Genomic DNA, 18643 nt, shown 5'->3' with positions numbered 1-18643 from the left:
GTTCGTTAAGTGATTTTTGTTGTTGGTTTTTTTTTAAATTGACTTATTAATTTTATAAATTATAGCAATTGTTTTCTGCTCAAAATTGATTTTTGCGCTGCTTGCAATTTGCATTTCAAAATTTTTTTTATTTTATTGCTACTCGCTCGTTTTTTTTTTGTTTTTTTTTATATACATATGTGTATATAATTATATGTTCATTTGTATATGTATATATTTAAAAATGAATTTGTTTTTTTTTTGCATTATTTTTTATAATTTTGATATCAAAAAATTATTATCATTTTGACTGTTAATCGACGCGCGAGTTAGTTGTTGGAAAAACAGAAAGTAAAAGTTATTCAAGTTCAAGATTGAAACATTTTTTATTGTTGGGCGACTCTGATTAGTTGATTGCTTTAACGAGAGCTTAGTTAAGTTTATGTTATTATTTTATAGAATTTTCGTTTGTATTTTTTGTTTTTCGCTTAGTTTTGTTTTGTTTGCTGTTTACTGTTTGCCTCTTTTGCTTTTTGCTGTGTAGTAGAGTGTAAAATGTTTAGCCAAGAACCAAAAGCGCTTATTGTTATACTTAAGAAACTTTTAGCTGCATTTCTTGCTCTTCTTTGTTTTTTGCTTTGTTGTTGTTACAATAGTTTTGTTGCGCGTTTTATATATTTGTTTTAATTTTTTTGCTTGCATTTGGGTAAATATTTCTGCTGGGTTAACTTTTTTAACCACCACCTAAACTTAACGCCTGAACTATACGTGGATCAGCTTTACTACCCTCACGAAATTCTTCTAATGTTAATTTGCCATCATGATTTTTATCCATTTGATCAAATATCTTATCCACTCGCTTCTGCGGCGTATTCTCATCCTCCGACTGTGGCTGCTGGCCCTGTAAAGTGCCACAAAAAAAAAAACAGAAAACAGAAAACAGAAAACGAAAGCCACAAAAACATTTAACATTTAACTCGCCACAAGTTTTTCAAATAACTTTTGTATACGCTACAATAGATTAAGTCAACTTACCACCATTTGATAGATTGCATCCACAATGTTGTACATCTCCTCGCGTGTTATGTACCCATCATTGTCCACATCGTATAGACGAAAGGCCCCTAAACAAATGTACACATACACATACAAACAATTGGCAAACAAAGAGCCAGAGCCGTAGCCAAAGAACTTACATTGCAGTTTCTCATCCAGGTTGCCCTTCGATGTGACGGACAAGGCGCGTATGAACTCCTCGAACTCAATCGACCCGTCCTGTCAATCACGAAAAACACAAGAAAGTGGGCAAGAGAGAGAGAGAGAGAGAGGGAGAGACAACAAAGAGGCCAGGGTTAAATAAATTAGCAATATGCCTCTTGGGCAAACAGCAAACAAACTTGCCACAAGGCATCATCATCGTGTGTTATTAATCACACAAAGGGATTTCTGCACTTAAGCAAATGAACACACAGTTGGCAAAAAAAATTTAAAATTCAAGAGCTGCCAGCTTAATAATCAACAAATCACTGCCAAGCTGCAAATTCAAATTTATCTAGCAGGCAATAAGCTTGCAGTATATATATATGTAAGTAAATGCTTAAAGGCAAGTTCGATCAATACTAATGATTAATTTCGAAGCTAACAAATAGTTGTTAGGCATTGTTTATAAATAAAACTAACAAAAAATGCAATTATGCAATTTAAAATTCAGCAGCTGCAAAAAATAAATTTATCTAACAGCCAACAATAATAAATAATAATGAATTAGGTCAAAGCTAGTTTAAAATATATTTATATAAATATACTATTTAGTGAACTACAATTAAATAACTATTATTTATTAGCTAACATGCTCAGCATTATGTTTTAATCAAAGTTAATATTAATTTTGCTACACTGTTAGCTCTTCACATTTAATTATTTATGTACAGCACATTAGATAAATAATAATAATTGATTGTAAGGCTGCATAAATTGATCAACAAACTCAATGTTAAGTAAATAAATATTGACAAGCGCTTGCTATTATAAATAAATATTATTTATAAGCCAAATTAACAACAATTATTTATGCCTTACAATAATGCTCAGCATTATGTTTTATTCGCAGTTATAAATATTCATTTTACTGCTCTGTTAGCTCTTGGCATTTGATTTATACGACTAAAGGTTTGCGCTTGGGTTAGGCCTTACAATATTTGACTAATTGACTGAAGGCGTTAAAATTTTTGCGCTTGACTTGTGCGCGCCGCGCGCACAAAACCATCAAAAAATCAATGAGGCAGTTAAGCCAAGAGCCAAAAGAGCGTCAAAAGCGTCAAGAGAGCAGCGCGCAGGAAGCTGCTTAAATACTCACATTGTTCTCATCGAAAACGCGAAACACAAGCGATGCAAATTTACTGGGATCGCCTTGCGGAAAGAATTGTTTGTAGATTTTGATAAAACCCTAAAGATAAAAAATAATATTTATATATATATAGAGAGCATATAGAGCAAATTTATTATCAAGTGTCATGTGTGTGTCACGTGTGTGCGTCATAAATTTTATGAGCAACAACAACAACAATGTTAATGTCATTAGCAGACGTTACGCTCAACATATTGGCAATTGCCTAAATTGCGTTGATTTTGAGCTGAGCTGAGCTGGGAGCAGGCAGTCGTCAGGATATGCAAGCATTTAAATTATAAGCAACAGCTGCTGCTGCTGCTGCTGCTGCTGTTGTTGTTGCTGCTCAAATTAGACTTAATTGTGTGTATGACGTATGGCTATAATTTGTTTACTTACTTGCTCTGTGAGTAAACCATTCGGACAGTCTTTCAGAAATCCTTTGTGCCTTTTGTTTGCATTGCGCGTGGAAAAGAATTTGAATTTCAAAAACAATTCACAAGTATGCCAAGTGTATATTTTGCATATGTGTGCATGCCATTAAATGTATAAATATAAATAAAATATATGTATGCTTATTTTTGTTTTGTATTCGCACTCACCATTGACGTATTTCTTTTTCTGTAACTGCAAAGAAGAGAAAAACAGAAAAAAATTGCAGTCATTAAAATGCATGAAATATTAATTGCCAAATAGACCACAAAGTATTTTGCATATGTAACGCATTTAATGATGTTGTTAAGCAAAAATAATAAAAATCTATTTTGAAATGAACGCTGTCTGTTAAACAACATTTATAAAACATTAAAAATCAACAATTGGGGGCAGCTGAACTTTGAAACGATTGCGCCTTTTAAGTTGCTACTTGTGGCATATTTATAGTTAATAGTTATTATTTATTGATTGATTTTGTTACAAAGTTGTTGACGAGCATGAGCATTGCAAATAGGTTAAATATTTAGTGAAGCAGCCTATGGAAAAATACTGGGCGATCGACTGAGCGAAGCTGTCGCCTACCTAGAATCGAAGCTTACACATACCACAACGTTGTGTGTTTGGGAAGCTGCCTTAGCGCTAGAGCTATGAGAGCAACTAGGTTAGTAGCTCTTAGGCCTTAGCTCAGGTAGGAGGTACTTGCTAGAGGTCGCTTTGACTAAGCAACAAAGATGGCGTGATCGACTCGACTAAGAACAACGGGTAAGTAATATTTTCATTTTCATATTTAAGGCAAACACTATTTTTAAGAATTATATTATTATTATATATTAGCATACATATAATATTATATAATTATTATGATTTATTATCACACTTTGCAGACAAGTTGGAAACTACTTACTTGAATATAGTTGGAAACTGAATTGATTCTGATTAAGGCTTCTGCATTAAGGGTAAGTGATCAACTGAATTTTCAAGACTATGCTGTTTATAAACTTAAGCTATTGATTGGTAAATAAGTAGTTGCGGCTTACTTATATTAATTATAAGCAATTGCATATCATAGAAGAGAGAGGGAACATTTATCATTATGATTAACGATCTCAGCTTGAGCGCCGAACTGAGCGCGCTCAGCCATACTCAACTGTCGCCTAGCGAAGAGCGAAGCTCGCTTAAGCAGCGCAGCTGAGCGTAAGAAAAAGTGTCAAGGGCCACGTGGGTCAGTCAGTGACTGCAACTCGCTTTGACAAGACGTGTGACTAAACTAAAAACGAACTGGTAAGCAATAAAATAATAATAAAATGTTTGTAACTAATTGAAAACAATTGTACTTAACTATAACTAAGTCAATGTTGCCTTTTTGCCCAATGGATTCCAATTAGAGCTCGAACTTTATGAATTTGGATATTGCTTCTATATTTTTATGCAGCTGCTTTTTATTTATTTATGTATAAATTTCTTTGTCCTGCGCTTTATGGCATTGCCTCGCATACATACATTTTGTTCATTTACTTCCAAAAAAAAAAAATAAACTCATTAAAAGTTTATGCACAAAAATAACCCACTAAATAGCTCAAAATTTTCCACAGACACACGCACCCGCCCCCCAATAAATATCTTAAACAACTTACAATGAAGCGTACACGCAACCTGCCCCCACCCACTAACACACACACACACACACACAGACAGCAACTTTACTTGCAGCTTTAATAAACGTTTTCGTTTGCTTTTACTCGGCTCATTGTCTTATGACCACGCCCAAGGCGTAATAGCTTTTTTCTCTTGTACTAGTCTATATATTACAATTTATAAAGTACAGAGCACAGAGTTTGTTACTGATTTCTGCTTTGCATATACCCTAGAACTGCAGCAGCAGCAGCAGCAGCAGCACTTGAGCTGAACTTCGAGTACAGTCTACGCTTTATACAAAGCACAATTCACATTTATGCGTTGAGCTCGGTTGGGCTTGACCAACATTAATATATATGGTATAGCATAGTCTAGCATTAAGTATACGAGCCTACTCACTTGCATGTGTGTGTGCGTTTGTTTATTATTATTATTATTTTTGGTCATGGGTTGCCAACGGCATTGCCTAATGGCCGTTTACAAAACGTTTAAGCTACGGTCTCCCGATGCCCAAGCAGCTCCCATTGTGACCGTTATAGGCGTGTGAATGGCGCACATGCTATGCACTCCGCCCACACACACACACAAACACACACACAACCGCACACAGAAGTTGAGGTGCGGTTGTAGCTACAAAAGTTCGAGACCAAAACATAAATTCACGCAAAATTACACACATCAGAATTGCTGGCGTCGGAGTCAACGTCACCGACAGCGCAGTCGGGGCCAATGGCCGCAATATACAGCATCCCTAGAGTCCGCCAGCCCAGGCAGCGCTGGTCATTTAGAGCTCATGGCCAGCGAACGAGCCTGCAGCCCATTTGGGATTTGCGTTTTCTGCGTTATCGGTTTACATTTTGATTAGTGCGGCAATATGAGACGCGTTCGCGTTCTATTTGAACGCATGTGGTGCAGTTTTGAGTTTTAATTAGACATATGTGTGTGTGTGTGTGTGTGCAAGCAAATGACAGTTTGCTTGCAACTCGATTAGTGGCCACTGCCAGCAGCAGTAGCGTCAATTCACTAAAGTCAACAATTACCATTGCCGCTGCTGAATTGATTGGTAATCGATATGAGCGACACTAGAGGACGAGCAAAGCGAGCGACAGCGGATAAGCCAACAAGCAAGCTCATTCATGTTTAAGCCCACACATACACACCCACAGACATACATATAGTCTCTTCCTTTGAGCACTATCAGCTCTCGCTTGTATTATTGACGTGTGGCATGTAAAAATAAAAAAAAAAAATATGTACAGCGGCATTTATTGGCCCAATGTGCTGCGACTTGTGTACTCGACTGTATTGTAAATAAAACGCATATTGCTCATACGACTTGTTGCCCACGCTGACAACTGGCGTTTCTTATATTAACACAGAGCACAATAAGCGACTGTTGCTGCTGTCACAATGGTCCACATTGACTGGGGCAGAGACATATGACATGTTAAGCGACATTTCTATAGTGAAATCTTAGTTGCAGTCAGCTTGAAACTGAGCGTAGGCTTAAGGCTTGACACACTGCAAAGCAGCTAAGGCACTTTAAGCGAATTAAGTTAGAGATATGAGCACAAATTGTGCTCAATTTCAAATGCAAAAGACTAACTTTATGTACAAATTGTAATATATTTTATATAAATTTTACTATTCAATTTAATTTAGATAATACTGGTGCAAAACGATCAAATTAGCTAAAGCTAATACAAGGAATTTGTTATATACTTTAAATAAATATTATCAGCTGATTTAATTAAGATTATTACAAACATTCTTTTGTCTACTACTTATGCTTATGAACTCTTATACAACATAGCAGAATTTTAACATAACGCTATGTTACGTTAACATAACATGACAGTGGCTTAGCCTTAACATTTTATGCGATCACTCAACAGTCAATGTTATTGCTCTGTTAAATTTCGCTTTGCAGCAAGTAAAGCGAGTTACTCAAGCTAAAGTGCACATAATTTTCTTATATCTTATATTAACTCTTCACAAAGCATTCATCAGTGTCATTGTCAGTCGCAGAGTCACAAGTAAAATCAAATTTGTTTTGTTGGCTTGTTTACAAACATCGCTCCCCACAGAGCAATTCTATTATTCAAGTGTTGTCGCCTACGTTTGATGAATTGTCACATGACGTCTTGTCGAGTAACCATCGTTGTTGTTGTTGCTGCGCTGGTTTTATTTGCCTCAGCTGCCACAAATGCTGATACACTATGAAATACCTGCAACACACACTCGATGGTGCATTGAAAATGCACAGCAATTGTCGCTGGCATTCGATCGGAACCGCGTGCGCGCCACCATGCAAAAATATTCAGACACACACATGAACAATACATTGCAGATTTTCATACCAGTAATCCACCCACACACACACGCACGCACACTGATACAGCTTGGTATGCCCGTGGGTATGCCAACATATGCATATGCAATATACGGGCGGGCCAGCGTGCCTGCCAACCAGCCCGCCCGCTTACTTGCCACAGGGCTCTGGTTCGGGCTCTGGCTCTGGCTCTGCTGCCACTATTGGCTTTGGCAACATGAAATATTTGAGTAATCTGCTGGCTGCCATCGATATAGCTGTGTTTACAACGCGCTTTTAATTGCATTTTGTCTGCACACATTCCATTTTAACTGTTGCAACTGCCAGTAATTCGCGTTATTTTTGGCTTTTGCGTTTCACTTTTTTTTCTTTCGTAGCCAAAAATATGTCAGGTAAATATTTGCCAGTCAGTTTTTTATACACACGCTCGAGCGCATTGACTAAATGCTAAAGATAACAATGCGTATACGTACTATAAGCCGTGAATGTCAAACAGTTTTGTTTAAAAACAAATATTTTTTTAGATTTGGCTTTGTCACTTTTTTTTTTAAACATAGCATAGCTGCTCAAACTGTAACTGTGAAATTCAAATCAAGTTTTTCTGCATTTCTATAAAATGTGCGCTGATTATTAAAATTCATAAATTCACACACATTTGTTCTTATTTCAATTTACAAATTTCCCATTAAATGAACGATTTTCAACGCCCGCTCGACTTGCATAAAAACTGTGCAAAACGTTTTACAGTTATACATGTTAAATGCAAAATATGCAGGCTGCATGTAAATTATTTAACGACTACAAAAAAATGGCTGCATGAATTACAAAATCTACCGCAATTTTTAAAATATGTGTTAGCCAAAAATAAATATAACAAAAATGCGCTGCCATGAGTTAAAAAAAATTATTTAACTCATTGCTGTTTAAGCTTACATGGAATTCGAGTAAACAAATGTAAATGGATTGCAAAAAAATGATATTAAAAATATTTTTCATATATAGCTTATTTCCAATTAAGCTCGAGAGTGTAGCAAAAAATGTAAATGTGTGAAGACTTATTTGTAAATGAATGAATAAGTTAGCAATTAAAATAAATGAAAAAATATATTTATTGGCAAACTTGTAACTAACTTGTTAGTTTTTTATTTTTTATATTAGTAAGTATAAGATATTTATAGAACATACGCATAATACATTTAAATCAACTGCAGCTCACTTGAAGCACTTAAAGCATATACTCAATATGAAGTCTTACATCTTGCATTGGCCTTGCCGAGCAGCCAGAGCATTGTGTAAGTTTACATTGTTTATAGCTGTCAGAGCACTTAGAGCTAAATCAGATTTATGCAGCATGTTGCAGCAAGCAAGCAAGAGAGAGCTCATAAAATGGCAGAATCCAATTGGGGGCTTAGTTGCAAATACCAATCAAGTTGCATGAACGTGCCGCAAATCAAACAAGCCAAGATCCACTCCATATGCAGCAGCAACGGATAATCTGCCACTTTACTCAACTAATGACCAAGTTGTTTTACACTCCTACGGCTGTCTATATGTCTGTCTGTGTGTGTGTGTGTGTTTGTGTGTGCTTACTGATTGTTTGACAATTTTAAAATCAATTAAACTTGCTAATGCGTCTGCTTGTTGAACATGGCAACGGCCAAACACCTGTGGCCAACGACTGAATAGACCGAACAGACAGACAGACAGGCAGACGTATCGTTTATTTATTGAAGATTCTGGCAGGCGATGAACCGAAGCCCAGAGCCAGACCCATAAATAGCAACCACTAACGGTACATGAGGGCTAGACCGTAATTTGTATCTATTTTATATACACAGTGGGATTTGCATTTTATTGCTTGGGTCAATTCGATATTTGATGGCGAGCGCAGAGCCCGAAACTAATCAAATTTCTAGGCATTTATTTATTCATTCCTGGAACTGGCTGCTCGTCACCCTCACCCCAATGCGGCACAGTGGGGGTCGCTGATTGTGCTACACACAAAAGAGTAAATTGAGTTTAGTTTTTGATGGCTTAAAGCCGTGCGCGCCGCTGCAAGTTCATAAATTTCATTCAAGTTTATTTGCAAGTTGCAATTGATTTTACTGCCCCTCCAGTTGCTGCTTTGCTATCAGCTGCATGCAGCGCTTTTTGCATTTTCCATATTTAGTTTGACGGCGTTTTGGTCGAAAGTTTTGCGCTCTCGCTCGAAACTTGACGCGACCCAGACCCACTTAAGCCTTAAACTCTGCTCGGAGTATAAAGCGTGAGCGTGAGTATAAAAGCCAAGCATGATGTAGCACACACAGAAGCTGAGCTGAGCTGAGCTTGGTGAGCTTAAGCTGTGCAACAAACTTGGGGCCTGCCACAAAATGTTGCGCGTATGCAGCCCTAAAGGGAACCACAAGATAAATTGCTTGGACCGAACGCATTAAGCACTGGCCAAAAACTTGGCAGCAATCTGTCAACACTTTCAACCCTTATACCTGACCCCAGACCCCCCACCCATACCTTAGCATAAAGAAAACCCTTGAGTGCCCCAGGTGCCGTAATTATTTATATTGCCAGCGCGGGCCGCCGGTAAGTAAAAATGTAGCAAAGCAATTAGTCATGAAAGTTTTTTAGGCACAAAGTTGCCCAAGTTGCATTTTAAGCAGCCCGCAAACTTGAAATACAAAATAAACAGGCAAAAGATTATCTTGCTCTCTCGCTCGCTCGCTCGCTCGCTCGACCCTTGGCGAGAATTGTAATGTAAATTTAAGTGCTGACAGTTGAAAGCGCATTAACAACAACATAAGCAGCTCATTGCAATGGGATTAAGATCAGCGCAGAGGATTATAAATTAATTTCACTTCTACGCTAATAAAATGAAAAAAGATTTACAGTTGTATTAATTAGCGACAGTTGTAAGCGCGCACAAATGCAAATGCAAATGAAAGGCAAAGATTTCATCATTGTATCCATTGTGATCCCCACAGACAACTAAATGAAGTGCAGACTGTACTTAATTTGTTAGCAACAAATTGAAAAGCAATTCAATGGAAAAGGTTTCAGTTTAGAGCTACACAAGCTCTAAGCCATCAGAGCTTACCAAGCTAGGGCTTAATAAATATAGCGAGCTTGACTGAGCGTGACTTACATTTGAATAGGAGCTGATGCTGCAAATATTTCTGCATTAATTATGAATGAAGCAAAAACCTTCTTCGAGCAATTGAGGAACAGTTTTGCAACTACACCGGATGCTTCTTACTTAGTCTACAGGAAGGCAAGCCATAGGACTCAGACTCATCGAATTATAGGTAAGTGATTCTTCAGGCTTCCCATCAATTCGCCCCGTCTGTTCTAGCCCCAATCCTACCCTTGCATGGCTAGCCTAATCAGTTCCTATCATTGCCCACTAAGCTCTAAATGCAGCCTTAAAAATGCTAACCAAAGCAAGATTTATATTATTAATAGCCATTTATTTATCATTTATATATGTAACATATATTTTATCTTTTCATAGGCGATTTGCCATTTTTTATGGTCAGCTTTGGGGCAAGTTCCGTTCACATTTGCACGTCGTTGTGCAAATTGCTTGGCTTATTTATTTTGCTTGTTGTTGTTACGGTTTTGATTAATGTAAACCATAAATTTAGCACAATTATAGTGGCTTGACTAAATGGGCGCATAGTAGATTCAGTCAGATTGTTAAGTATTTCAGATTTATGATGCTTGTGAATTGTGAAATTAATAAATTGATAAATTGATACTTACAATATGTGTCAGTTGTTAAACGATCGATGGTATCCTGTTTCAATTTCGAGCTCTTTTTTCCCATGTTGGCCAAGTGTTGTTGCTGCTGCTGCTGCTGCTGCTGTTGCTGTTGCTGTTGCTTTTATGCTTGTTGTTGGCTACACTTGACTGCTATTACTTTTTAGTATCAAACTTTTATACTGTTGCACAAAGTTGTTGTTGTTGTTTTTGTTATCTCAAAACTTTTTCATAAGTATTTTAATATGCTTTATAATTTCGCTTCAAGCAATCAGAAAAAATAAATAATATAGCAGTGAGTTGAACATAAATGCGTCATTGCTTCAAGTGTTTTGTTTATAAATAATGTGGCACACAGCACACAAAACAATGTAACAAAAAAAAAAAAAAAAGACGAAAAGTTGCAAACAACACAAGAGTGTAATTGCTTTGCACATATGTTTAGAGAGACGTTAATAGAGACGCTCGGTTTGCCGAGCAATTTGCATAATATTAAGCTTCAAAATGAACGAACGAACGAGCGAAGCGACGCTGACGCTGACGCTTGGGCATTGCATGATAGCTGGCGTGGCTGTTTAATTTTCAATTTCTTTTTCTCGTTTTTTAGGCGCTCGAACGCTGGCAACGAATATAATGAATACAACGCAATAGACAGCCAAAGAGATAAAGAGAGAGAGAGAGATAGATAGAAAGAAAGCGCAGCTCACATTTGCTAGTTTTCAGGTCAACTCTAGACTCGAACTTTTCATGACAGTTGCCAACGGCAACCAACAACAACAAAAGCAACACTCATACACACCCAAGAAGCTGCCAACAAAAGCGTACACACACACACACGTAAGAACTTAAACCTCTATGCGCGCTATACAAAAAAATATAGCAAAGGGTTTTGGAGGTTAGTTTGAGCAGCAGCGTTGGCTGCTCTGCTTGTTGTCGCTGTGGTTGACACACAGCAAAAGCAAAAGCATAAAAATAAGTTGCCTTTTGTTGTTGTTGTTGATGATGACGCTGCTGCTGTTGTTGACGAGTGACGCCGATGCTAACGCTGACGCTGTTGCTGATGCTGACAACAATGTCCTTTGCAATGAGGCGCATAAAAATGCAATGAAATAAATGCTGTTAATTTCAGACGCAGACAACAATAGCCACTGTAACTATTTTGAGCTGACTGTCATAGTGTTTACGTCGTCGTCGTCATTGTTCTTGTTCTTGTTGTGGTCGCAAGCAACAAAAGTGTCAAGTGCAAGCCGCCCACACAAACAATCAGCACAAAAATAGGCAACAGCTATTTGTGAAAAATAAAAAAATGGCTGCCATAATAAGTATTTGCAAATATTTTAATATGTAGCAAGCCAAGTGACGCTTTAAATGCTGCAAATTCCTATGACTCAAGCTGGCTCAAGATTTTAATTGCATTAGTGCATCAGCAGCAGCAACTTGCTTCTATCTAATACATTTAATTGCTTTATGCATATATTATAAAATATTTTATTTTCATTTCATTTTCAGACTTATGCAATATCAGTTTGCCTTGCTAACAATTGAGCTTGCTGCTGAATTCTGAATTGTGCATAAGTTTTAGATGCAACTTTATTAAATCACTGCCAATCAACTTTTTCCCATTATTTTAATGCATGCACTCAAAGGTTTCTATCTATTTAATTTTCAATTAATCAATTTTGCTGCTTAGCTTGAGCTGCTTTGCGCGCGCTTTGTCTGCAGTTGGCCCCATAAAAGCGCAAACTATTATTATTTTTTGTAGTTCTATCATTGTCTAGTCGCTGGCTATTAAAAAAAATAAGCGCACAATGAAATCATAAAAATGCTGCGTAAATCCTTTTTATGCATTGCAAATTCTCATTGTGACAGCAGAACGTATTAAAAAAAAAGATGCGATTCGATTCGATTCGATTCGATTCGATTTGTTGCAATCATATTTTCTCTGTGGCTTTTATTTTTATGGTCACATTGGCTTTGTTTGCTTACAAAGCAGTAAGAGCGACACACACACACAGCCATACAAAAACAAATGCACACAAAGCCAGCACACACACACAGAGCGAGGCAGACGGACAGTCAGACAGACAGACAGCTTAGTTGCTTTTTTTGTTGAAACATATAAACTATAGGACTTTGCTAACTAAACGCGACTTACTTGTGTGTATATGTGTGTGTTTGTGTGTGTGTGTGGTAGTCTGTTATCTTGTCAGGTGCACATATGTATGCATGCCAGGCAAAACACAGTTTTCTTTTCTCTATATAGATATATATACGTTTCTAACTATTTTTTCTTTTACCTTTTTCTGCAAATTTTTCACACTAAAAATATTTTTACATTTATTTCGTTTACAGCTGGCTGCTAATGCAGTGCCAGACGCACATACACACACGCACACACATGCAAGGCAAGTGCGAGAGTCTCTTGTTGACTTGCGTGTGTGAGAGTAACTTGACTCTTGTATTTTTTTTATATATATTTTTATCTGAATGAATGTCTCTCTAACTACTTGTCCGTATGTATATCCTACACTATCTTGTGCGTGTGTGTGTGTGTGCGTTCTATGCTGTTGCAGTTTTATTGCTGCATTTTTTCATGTTCATCTTATACTTTGCTTCTGCCTCGCTTGCCTCACAGGCAAATGGTAGCTGCGGCGGTGGCGGCGGCGGTTGCCTTCTAAAAGGCGAAGCCTGCGCGTATGCTACACTTTTTACTTTGCTTTCTTTGCTGCTCCAGTTCTTTAGTATAAATACACATATGTGTGTGTGTGCTACACTTGCCAGCAAATCTGTGGCAGGGCATCATCAAAACTTTGTCGCATTGACGCGCAATTAATTTGAATCAAATGGTTTGTAAATTATATTTTTTTCAGCTCTCGAACCTCGGGGCGTATGAGTCATATAAATGGCGCACATTTGAAGTGCTGAAGTGCTGCGCTTTATGCTTAAATAATGCAGCAATTTATGCACACACTTTTATGAGCATTTAAACAAGTTCCCCAAAAAATAAATATATATATATATATATGTATATGAATGCTGGCCTAGTTGGCAAGCAGCGCGTAAATCAAAAAAATGTGTTTTATTTTCTCTTCTTTAAAACTGCTTAATGTGCTTTTGAAATGCCGCAAATAGGAAATTGCATATAAAAATATTACAAGCAATAATTCAGCCACACGCAGCACATTTCAATTAAATGTATTATTACCATAGGCATAATACATTTTTAAATTGCATCCTGAAGCATTTGAATTAAATTTTATTAGCATAGTTCTTTTACATAACTGTGCATATATGAGTTGTTTAAATAATTTTCTGAATTATTTTTTGTACAGAAACTCATAAAAAAAAGTGTATTTTGCATTGCTTGTTGACGTCAAGTTTTAATTTTAATTTTTGCTGTCACAACTTTTGTTGACAATTAACAACTTGAAGCACAAATGCGCAGTTTGAATTAGCGTCTGCTTATGAATAATAAAACAGCAAGAGAATTATATTTCCTAATTAGAAAACGAAAAGTATTAAAGTTTTTAATCAATTGCAAATGAACAATTAGGTCGTAAATTGCTTTGAAATAAATATTTGTTGTTATTGAAAATGAAACGTCAAATTTTAATTTTAACTGTCACAACTTTTGTTTGACAATTGATTTCAAATATTAATGCACAGCTTGAATTTTATTTCTTAATTAGAAAACGAAGCGATACAATATTTTTAATCAATTGTAAATTAACAATTAAGCTACTGCTATTTAGCCTGTCACTGGTTTAATAATTTTGTAGCTGTCAATTTCAGTTGCTGTCACAACTTTTGCAATTAATACAAATGTAGCTGGTTTTAAAATTCATAAATGCGCAGTTTCAATTTGAGTGGCCTAATTAAACTACTTAAGTACTGCCCAGGCAACAATGGTGCTTTATGCTAACCAAATAAGCCACACAGCAAATTAAATAGTATAGAGCTATGGAGAGCTCTGAGGGCTCGAATTGCGAATTGTGAAGCTTAAAACGCTCAAGCGCTTTCAATTAAATTGAGAGAGCGAGTTGGCGTGTGCGTGCGCCACTTGACAGGCTGTGCAAATTTCAATTAGATTAGCATAAGCATTAGCTATATGGCTTGCCACACGCCCCCTGCCCCCGCCACGCCACGCCACGAAAGCAGTTGCATGAGTTCAATTATCAAATAATTGATGTAAATTAAAAATCACTTTATGTCAATTTGTTGTTGCTGTTGTTGTTATTGCTGTCGCTGTCACTTGAACAGGATCAACAGCGGGCAATGCCACTTGGCACGCAAACCAAAAAAAAAAAGAATAAAATAGAAAATAGCAAAAAAAAAAGAAAATTCAACTTAGCTGCGGATTTGCGTATAGCGAATGCTTCGATGCAATTTTTTTGTGTGCTCGCTTTTTGGTATTTATTACGATTATATGACAGTCTCGTGTGTGTGTGTGTTGGTCTGTCTGTGTGTGTGTAGATGATTGCTGCCATTGAGTTAATGTAGCAAAGGCAGTGCTCATCAGCATAACAAACCGATGGAATGACTAACTGACTCACTGACTGAATGACAGACAGACAGACAGACAAGCAGACAGGCAGCAGCTGCGTTAAAGCGAATCAACTTATTTTTGTTTACATAATCCTTGCACGTTGTCTCGCTGTCTATCTCGCTACAGTTTGTGTCTGTGTCTGTGTGTGTGTCTGTGTGTGTGTCTGTGTGCTTGTGTGCAAATCGCAGCTTCCACCTGCAGCCCGCTGTGTGCTGGTTTCGCTTGCTGCTGCTGGCTTTAGTAGCGGCAGCTGCTGGACCGCAATACGTAAATTTGGGTCAAGTTTTGTAAGCGTTACGAATGCCAAGCACCGTGGCTTTCGCCCACACACACACACACACACACACACACACACACACACAGCACACTAGCGCATCTATATGCAAATGGCAGTAGTTGTGTTTGCCCCACAACTCTTTGGGCTGTTTCTTTTTGTATAAATTAATTTGTGCGCACAAAAGTATGCAGCACAAGCTAACAAATAAACACTTGATGTTATGTCCTGGCCACACACAGAGAATCGCCCTCACTCACTCACTCACTCACTCTCACGCTGGCTATTGTTATTGTTTTATTTGTTTTCCTTTTATACGTGCATATATATTAAGCTTAATGTTTATTGTTTTTATTGCTTGCTGCAAACTTGTTCAATATAATTTGATAGACACTGCTTACGTTTGTTTATAACTTTGTTTTTAAGGCATTGCTTAAGAGTTTCCAAAAAAAAAATATTCTAAAAAAAATTAATAAAAAAAATTATTCAATATTTTTTTGAAGTAAAAAAAATTTTTTTTATTTTTTTATTAGTTGTTGTTGTATTTTGTGTTCGAGTTGTTGTTGTTGTTGTTGTACGTTATTTGTGTTGCAAGTTAAAATTGAAAATTTAATTTGCACGCGCGTTGAGCGTTTCGTTCGTTGGCGGTCAAATCAACGACTGAACGCGTTGCCACGTTCCAAAAGCGTAACAAGCCAACAAACATTTTAGCCGAGAGCCACGCTACGCTTCCTGCCAACTCACACACACACACACACACACAGACGCAGACACATACGAACACACCATGAGGCGCTATGAATGGCTGCAACGTACCTCTGTGGTGAGTTACGTGCTACGTGCTAATTGTTGTTGCTGTTGTTGATGTCACATGCGAAGCTGCTGCGGTTCATAAGCAACTTATATAACGCACACTAGCGCAGCGGCAAATCCACCACGAAATGCTAGTGTGAGAGCTTTTCACCATATGGCAAGCCAACTGAGAGAGAGAGAGTGAGCGAGAGCTGAGTTGTTGCATTGGTGTGCGTGTTAGGCGCATTGGTATGCGTGTTAAAAGCTGCATACACAAGAACTAACTAACAACAACTGGAGTACAAAAATCAACAACAATGGGCAATCAGCATGGCCCATGGGCTAGCGCACAGTTAACTTAAATTAACAAATGTTAAGTGCGAGCGCTGATAAGCAGCCCGACTACTTTAATATGCATGCTATATAATCTATATAGTGAAAGTGACTAAGTGAGTGAGAGAGAGTGCGAGTGAGACTGCGACTATGAATGAAATGCCTTTAGCTCTGACGTGTGCCTGCTGCCAGTCAAAAGCAACAATCAAACAAACAAACCATCAAACTTACAGTCACACACACACACACACAGAGAGAGAGAGACACACATACTTATACACAAACGTGTAGCACAACATAATGAAAACATTCGCTTTTAGTAAGTTGCGTGTCGCTAAATGACGTAACCGTAGCTAAAGCTGCCATGTGGGTGTCAACTACAGCCCCCCGCTTAACCCCTTGTCGCATTTCATTTCATTGAGAGTTCGCTCAGTCAGCCAGTCAGTCAGTCAGCTAGGAATTTACATTTACATTTGCATTTCTATTTCCATTGCGCTCTCTGTGTGTGTGTGTGTGTGTGTGTGTTGGCTACGCTTGTTAATTGCCCATTGGGCCTCAGCGGCATCAGTTTTTATAGCTTCAGGCAGAAACAATGGCCAGCCACCACCCGTGGGCAGGCATGAGGTGTTAATTTGAAGTCGACTGACAAAACGCTTCATAACTTATACGCTCAAACCGCATAAATAGCCACAAACTAAGCTAAACAATGCCGTACGCGCTTCTCTGTTAACGACTCAATCATTAATTCCTCTCATATACAAATTGCAGTTTGTGTATACGATAAGCAACATACCTGAGCTTGCTGCAGCCTAAGCTTTTACTTATTTCGTTAGCAAACAGAAATTTAATTTTTGGCTATGTATTTGCTTTTGCTGTTTGCCTCTGTCTGTCTGTCTGTCTGTCGGTCGGTCGGTCGGGCTGTCTGTCTGTTTACGCTGCAAATTAATTACAATTTATCAATTTTTAATTTAAGCAAATCTCACTTGTTAGCAATTAGCTAAGCAAATTGTTTATCTGTCCAATTGCCAGCTACTTTATTTATTTTTTATGCTCTGCCAATTTTTAATAAGTCCATAAAAAGTCCATATTTATCTCTACATTTTTGTATGCTGCAAAAAGTTATGCGTATCTCTCATCTCAGCTGCTCACATGCTTCAATCAATTGTTTGCTTTACCAACAGCAGCAACAGCAACAGCAACAGCAACAGCAACAACAACAACAACATGTCTGAATGGAAATGATGAAAATGTTTATGCACCGAAATAAAATTAGTCAAAAGCTGCTGAATTTATGGTCTCATGTCTATAGCAGACGCTACTCAAAATACTTGTTCGGGTGCGCTTCTCAGCTTTTTTATTTATGTGTATTTTACTGCTCCACGTATATCATGCTCTCAAAACAAACAATTGCCGAGTAGTAAGTATGCTCAATTGCCGTGCAATTAAAGACAAATGTGCGTGTGAAATTGGCCAAAGCACCAACAGCAGACTATCGTTTGAAAATATCAAATGATGAAGCGGTTCGGCTGCAATAAAAATAACATTTTTTTAAGAACAAATTTTCGAAATTAAATAAATAATCGTTAGTAACGATAACAGCAAAAGCAGCAAACATTTCAAGTTTTGCAGCTAAACTTGTAAATTTAAATTGAATAGCTATAATTTTGAGCATATCGATCTATCGATAGTATCGATAGCATATATTTTGCACTCTTAAACCCAAACTATAGCAACTAAATTTCCGCTTATTTATTATGGTAATAACCCAGCGCTATTACAATACAACTAAACTCAATTGTAATTACTTACGGGGCGTTTCAGTGTAAGTAAGTGGTTAGTAATTTTCGTAATTGTACATCAATGTGCAGCTCTGTTTCGCTCGCTCGCTCGCCTTCGCTCCTAATGACCGTCGTATAAAGTTTTGGTATATGCATTAAAGCCAAGTAATGGCAAATCGTTTGCAATGAAAACAACAAATAAACATTGTTGTATTTGGTCTTGTATTTTTTTTCGAAAACTTAAGATTCGAATCAGTTTGGAAATGTTTATTTATCTGACATGGCAAAGGCACAGACGATTTTGGCTTGCTTAAGTGCCTTAGGCCTGAGGCCCAGTCAAATATACAAACACGTACATATATGAATTTAGCTTTGAGTACATTGCGTCATGGGAAAAAAT

The 18643-nt window shown here is 37.3% G+C and overlaps 1 protein-coding gene across 1 annotated transcript; it reads right to left on the bottom strand.

Annotated features, from left to right (window-relative positions):
• Positions 1–266: 266 nt before the first annotated feature.
• LOC108605610 (frequenin-1) lies at positions 267–10778 on the bottom strand. The gene is made up of 7 exons (XM_017995388.2): positions 10524–10778; positions 2968–2992; positions 2765–2813; positions 2336–2425; positions 1176–1254; positions 1015–1103; positions 267–880 (listed from the first exon to the last, which is right to left on the bottom strand). The coding sequence occupies exons 1-7, from the start codon at positions 10585–10587 to the stop codon at positions 713–715; spliced, it is 564 nt and encodes a 187-aa protein (XP_017850877.1). The 5' UTR covers positions 10588–10778; the 3' UTR covers positions 267–712.
• Between the last annotated feature and the right edge of the window lie 7865 nt (positions 10779–18643).

Source organism: Drosophila busckii, chromosome X (genome assembly GCF_011750605.1).
Source record: "Drosophila busckii strain San Diego stock center, stock number 13000-0081.31 chromosome X, ASM1175060v1, whole genome shotgun sequence".
NCBI lineage: Eukaryota > Metazoa > Arthropoda > Insecta > Diptera > Drosophilidae > Drosophila > Drosophila busckii.
The sequence above is the reverse complement of the archived record's forward strand: the minus strand, read 5'-3'. Positions and strand labels throughout refer to the sequence as shown.